General features: G+C 44.2%; 1 protein-coding gene across 2 annotated transcripts; it reads right to left on the bottom strand.

The window, feature by feature from the left end:
- Window positions 1–477: 477 nt before the first annotated feature.
- Window positions 478–3669, bottom strand: LOC143001632 (uncharacterized protein C2orf72 homolog). Of its 2 annotated transcripts, none has more exons than XM_076151339.1 (3): window positions 2757–3669; window positions 2156–2269; window positions 478–1365 (listed from the first exon to the last, which is right to left on the bottom strand). In XM_076151339.1, exons 1-3 carry the CDS (start codon window positions 3474–3476, stop codon window positions 1348–1350), a joined length of 852 nt encoding a protein of 283 aa, XP_076007454.1. In that variant the 5' UTR covers window positions 3477–3669; the 3' UTR covers window positions 478–1347. The 2 variants fall into 2 exon arrangements, with proteins under 2 accessions (XP_076007454.1, XP_076007453.1); XM_076151338.1 differs by having other exon boundaries at window positions 2753–3653.
- Window positions 3670–5774: the final 2105 nt, after the last annotated feature.

The raw sequence follows: 5774 nt of genomic DNA, 5'->3' as shown, positions 1-5774 counted from the left end.
CTAAAGGACCCGTATTTTTAGTTGCCTCTTTAGTGCCTGACTAAAAATACTGAGTTGAAATATGTTATTATCATCAGTATCCTCCTGCCTTGGACCGCATTGTACACTTTAAATCAATTAAATGTATATTATTACGTAACAACCGGAACAGTGGCACTATAGTTATCAAATGTGTATTTATGAACCGGCTTCTACAAAGGCGCCTCTGTGAATCACTTCTTGTGCCTTTTGCCTGATTAAATTCCTAAAATATCGGTATACTAATTCAAACTATATACGTCATTCCTTAAGATATTCTACAATTATTTAATTAATCAGAAATTCACTGAGGTTGATGCCGTTAATAACTTTCGAAGTTTATGTATTGGAGATGTGACATACAAAGGCTTGAATATCTGTTTAATTTCCCAAGCTTTTAATGCTGATTTTGATGTAAAACGTGAAGGAGACAAAGAATGATTCACTCATATACACACATACAAGTGGAAATGTGTTTATTTCCATATTTGCCTGCATAAGAATACACAGCTCAGTAAGCTACATAAATACATAAAAATGGTATAGAATGGAACAAGTTAGTGAACCCTTTGGAATTGGTTAGGTCGATGTCTGCATTACTTGCTCATAAAATGTGACTGTTCCTCTTTACATATCAGTTAATTTCATCATTTCTGGGATGTCTTACATGAACAGGCTCCCCTCAGGCCAAGCCTCACTCCACCATGGCTTGTTCTTCTTCTGTTTTCGGGTGTCTGCAATAGGCTTTGATCGGGTCAAAGGTCACAGTAACAACAAGAGCGGAGTTATGTAGTCACTGACTACATAAAGGGCACCACTCAAACTCATGACTCCATCCCATCTCATTAGCTGACCACTGATTAGTTTAGCTAGATTGTGATTTCCATGAACATTTGATGAGTAACGAATACAGAAATAATCCAATCAATTCCAATGATTTCATATAAAACTAAATTTCAATTTTCAACTTCAACAGTGCAATTTAAATTATTAATCTAAGGCACAACAAATTTAATGATTATATTGATATGCATCATATTAAAGCACCATAGTCTGTTTTTCATAATGTGTAAATGTTGTAATGTAAGATCCCTAAACTGTTTGAAGCCCTACACAAAGACCAAGAACCTTAGTATAGTGAAAGTCAAAGTGTAAATCTGGAGCTTTAGCACCAGATGATACGTAAGGCTTTTGACTTCACAGTAACAAATTGTTCACACAGTAACGTGGGTGGTGGACCCGTGGGTCACATGTCATGTCAGCTGTCCCTTTCAGCATCCACTTGGGGTCCGGTGGACAAGGAACGAGTTTTCAGCGGGATCGCCTCCTCTATGCTTCCTGTATCACCTGAAAGACAATCAAACTGTTGTGCATTGTTCTTATAAGCCAATGACACACTTAATAAGAATGGAACACACATGATGAATGACTTATGGAATGTCTGGAGGAGTGAAGTCTTGTGTAAAGCAGACATAATACTGTATCATCATGTCAACATTCCTCTAATCGATGCCAAGTGTGCTGTCTGTGGGGCAAAATGTTTCTATTGTTTTGGGTTTTTCGCTGCTGATGAACCTCAAATCAGTGCAGGACAGCAAATCCAAAGAGAATTCACTGAGATTCAACGAGATATTTTGGATCTCTGAAACTTATTCTGCAGTAATAATCTCTTGTAGCTGCAGGAGACGATGTGGCCTGATGGCACAGCCTCTGCAATGACCACATCATGCATTCACAGAAAGAAAAACACTACCGGGAAACACACAAATGCACAAACAAGCGACAAATAGGTTTAGCCCTGCCAGTAATGAGAAGGAATGTGGTTGTGAACCAGTTTGGGAGTTTCCTGGGAGTTATTGGATGATTCTCTCTGAGAATGAGAATGATTCTCTCTGAATCATCCAATAACTTTGTAAAATACCAAACATAACAATGAAGTTTGTTTCAATGTGCAACCCAACATGGAGAGAGAGAGAGAGAGAGAGAGAGAGAGAGAGAGAGAGAGAGAGAGAGAGAGAGAGAGAGAGAGAGAGAGAGAGAGAGAGAGAGATGTGTTTGAAAGAGGTGAATTCCCTGTGTGGGTGAAAGTGGCTGTGTTTGGCTCAAGCGTTTGAGTCAGACTGAAAGGTGCTGCTACCTCTTTGCCTGCTGGCTGAAGAGCTGCTGTCCTGGCCTCTGGCTCCTCTTCTCTGAGGCCCCAACAAACACAGGAACGGCCATAATAGCGAGTCCCCGCTATCCCGTGTATTATCTGAAAGAAGGCAATAATAAACACTTAGCCATTTTGGCAGCTTATCTAAGAGCCAAGTTCTTTCATCAATGCTCCTTTTGTCTCCATTTTTAAGCCCTGCAGAGTGAAAACATGTTGGGAGTGACCTACATAGTTGAAGTGCTCTGATACAAATCACAGTAGTATTCAAATCTGCTCTTCACAGGGCCTAGAGGGCTTTCATTCATATTTAAAGTCATCATTAGAATACTGCTACTTCTCAAAGCAAATTCTTTAAAGTATACTTGATCACTCTCATAAGGCTGCATCATTACACTTCATGTTGACATTTTTTGTTTGCTGACGTGTCTCGGCCTGCAGGGGTATGTTGTTTGTTTTCGGTGGCATGGTTTGTCCAGAGAAATCAAGTTTGACAGTTCACTTATTCTACACCGACTACATCATCATACACCTACTTTAAACTTGAAGAATATGAGCGATTTGTTTGGTTTAGTTTTGCTACACCTGCTGTTTGAGATGCTTGTATGGCTTTGCAGGCGTTTATCTTGATGTGCAGCAGTTTGTCCTCCGTCTTGGGGATGAAGGCTCCGACCCATATGGCCTCGGATGCGTGTTTGCGGAAGACGGAGCGGATCAGACGCTCCAGCAGCTCCGCGCACCGCCGCGTCTCCGCGCTCTCCTGCCCAGCGCGGATCAGCCCGAGCAGAGCCGGACGAACACGTCCCGTCCGCGCCCTGACGTCCTTCAGGATCTCCAACACGCTCACCTCGCTGGATGCTCCGGAGAGAAACCGCTGCCTGAAAACGAATATGATGACCGGGGAGTCTATGGTTCGTTTCGGGTTGTGAACGTTCATGCTCCATTTGACGGTTCTCCGACTGAGGCCGTTCTGTTTCCCCGCATCCGAGTCCTTGTCCCCCGGTACCGCCTGCTTGGGCCTGGTTGTCAGCTGGATGTCCCCGCACTTGGCTGTCGGGTTGTCGCAGCACGGCACCGGGGCTTCAGTCGCGGTGGGAGCGGGACTAGCTGAGGAGGCGGAAAGATGGAGGTCAAACATGTCTCGGATGAACTCCTGGAACACCTCGGCGTCCTCCTCGCCCCCCTTCTCCCTCTCGCACGCATCGCTCACCAGATACACTCTCTCCTTTCCCCCGATCAAAGCCAGGACCCTCTGGAAGTCCCTCTCCGCCTCGACCAGCGGCTCCTCCGGGCAGTCCGAGTCTGCCATCGCGGTGTACCGACGGACGCGCCGATCCGGAGTTTTGTTTACCGTTTTAAAATAGTCCCGTAAGGATCACAAGTGTTCATTCAACCGAGATTCATTTCACTACCAGCTGGATCACTGGAGGAGCCGAAAACTTCCTCCCTGTCATAGGAAACAGAAGCGGGGAGGGAGGCGGGCTGAGGGATGTTATAGGCCGGGCAGCGTGAGGGGCGAGGCTACACACACACACACACACACCCACACTCTCTCACACACACACACGCGTCTGTTACAAGTTCATGAACTCGATCTTTAATATGTTGTATGATATCCAGAATACAAAACACAGCGTGAGGTATGAAATCAATTGAGTTTTGAGACAAGATATAAAAGATAACAAAAACAACAATAACAGGAAGTTGAAGAGTCGGTGGGATGAGCTGCTGTTGATCGAATCTCAGGGTGCAGAGTTCAACCTCCTTATTCCCAGTATTTGCATGAGGAAGAGTTCTCTGTTCTCGCCAAGGGTGTAGATGCCCGGCTTCATTCAGAGAAGAATCAGAGAAGATGAGAGGAGAAAAACAGAATCAGACATTCAGCGCCGATTTCTCCCACACACAAGAGCTTTACTGCTGTCTACATTCAGCTCCAGTCTTTGCTTTGCTTTGTACGATCAACTTGACTTTCTCTTCCCTAAATCAGTCCAACATTCCCACAGCCACTCTGCTGGATTCCTGAGTCTTTAATCCTTTAATCCACTCACGCTCGCTCCTTCATTCAAAGGTGCCATCAAATCTGACATTCCACTACTTTGACAACCTGAAATACAAGTCGCACAACTTCAACAAACACTGACCACTGTTTACTGACAAATGAATGATAAACCAGGGAGTCACATCCGACCTGAACCCAGCAGCTACAGCTTTTGCCCTTTAGACTCTTTAGAAGTCTGAGAATTGATTAGTGGGGCGGTGAGCTTGATGTTATTTAGTTTATCTGCCTCATATATCTGCAGATCTAACATTTCTCTAGCTGTCAAGTCCAAATGACAGAGATTGTAAATTCATTCAGCAAACTGCACTTGTGGTGGGTGTGTGGAGATCGAACTTTCATCCTTCGTTCTAGGAATTAACCCACTGAGTGCCATTGTCAAACTGTAGCTTTCCTTATAGGCGAGGCTCAGGCTTAATTTATAAATGTTGTTTATATGCACGAGCTCCAGTGTATTCACAGCCTTCCTGTCTTTAAAGTCCAGCTGATCTGTGTGAGTTGATGCACTGACTTCTTTCAACAAGGAGAGGAGGTACTGAGGCTCCAGCAGCTCCACTGGACCGGCGAGAGAGATACGCAGACCTAAACGAACTGAGAGAAACAAAGTCCTCATGTCAGCTGCACCACAGTCATGATGTTACAAACTGCAAATGTTGCCATTATCATATTTGCTCAGAAACAATAGCTGCATTCAACCGCCCTGCCATCTCCAGATCCAGGGCAGATCACAATGAGACTGATAGTGAACTGATGTTTATCTTGGATATGAGTGTGATACAGAGAACAATGCATGTAGGAGTGTGTTGTGGATGAGGGAGCGGTTCATAATGGCGCATCAATGTTTTATTTCACATTAAAGGTTTGACTAATGTTAAGAAAGTATATGATTTAGAGACATGTGATAGTATGTCTTGCAAATGAGGCCTGTTACTGTGTTCATTAACGTCTCTTCTGTCGATTGTGGTATAAATGCGGCAAGAGTTTCAAATGTGTTTTTTGCTGCCATCTTGTGGTTGTAATCTGATCACGCCTTAAAAGTGCAGTTGTGCACTCTGGTGAAGGTGAGTCTAGATTTAGACCCACAGAGGTCAAGTCAGGTTTATTTGTATAACCTGATATCACATGTAATGCAAATGGCTTTAAGATATTAAATCATACATGGCTGTGACTTTAGCTGGGCAAACCAGTGGCAGTAGGTCTGTTAGCCATTAAATACTGTATCAGCCAAGGTATCTGAGCAGGTGAGGGGAGTTCAGAATCAGAACAGGTAAGGTGTCAGGTTAGGGGCCAAAGACTTATCTTCCCTCTTCATTGATATGTGAATGAAGATGTGAGGAAAAATTGTCCAACCTGTGATTTTCTTCTTGGACAGCAGATCCCTGAGAGCAGAGAGGCTTGAGGCAGGCAGAACGTTTGAAGGCGAGGCAGCGTCTTCAGCGTCAGCAGAGGCAGAGCTGGTCCTTCTCCAGATGTTGTTGTCTGTCATGTTGCCGTTAGATGAATTCTGCAGCTGCATCGGCAAGACTGCGGACAAGACAAGTCAGGTATGAA

The sequence above is a fragment of the Genypterus blacodes genome, unplaced genomic scaffold (assembly GCF_046128005.1).
Source record: "Genypterus blacodes isolate CSIRO-AG114 ecotype Tasmania unplaced genomic scaffold, CSIRO-AGI_Gbla_v1 ptg000054l_1, whole genome shotgun sequence".
NCBI lineage: Eukaryota > Metazoa > Chordata > Actinopteri > Ophidiiformes > Ophidiidae > Genypterus > Genypterus blacodes.
This window is presented reverse-complemented; position numbering and strand designations above follow the sequence as displayed.

Excerpts from the sequence above, each read along its gene's own strand:
- LOC143001632 (XM_076151338.1), bottom strand. The coding sequence starts at position 3,476 with ATGGCAGACTCGGACTGCCCGGAGGAGCCGCTGGTCGAGGCGGAGAGG. Across the intron at positions 2,270-2,752 it reads ACAAGCATCTCAAACAGCAG|ATAATACACGGGATAGCGGG; the intron begins GTGTAGCAAAAC and ends GCCTTCTTTCAG. Across the intron at positions 1,366-2,155 it reads TTCAGCCAGCAGGCAAAGAG|GTGATACAGGAAGCATAGAG; the intron begins GTAGCAGCACCT and ends ATTGTCTTTCAG.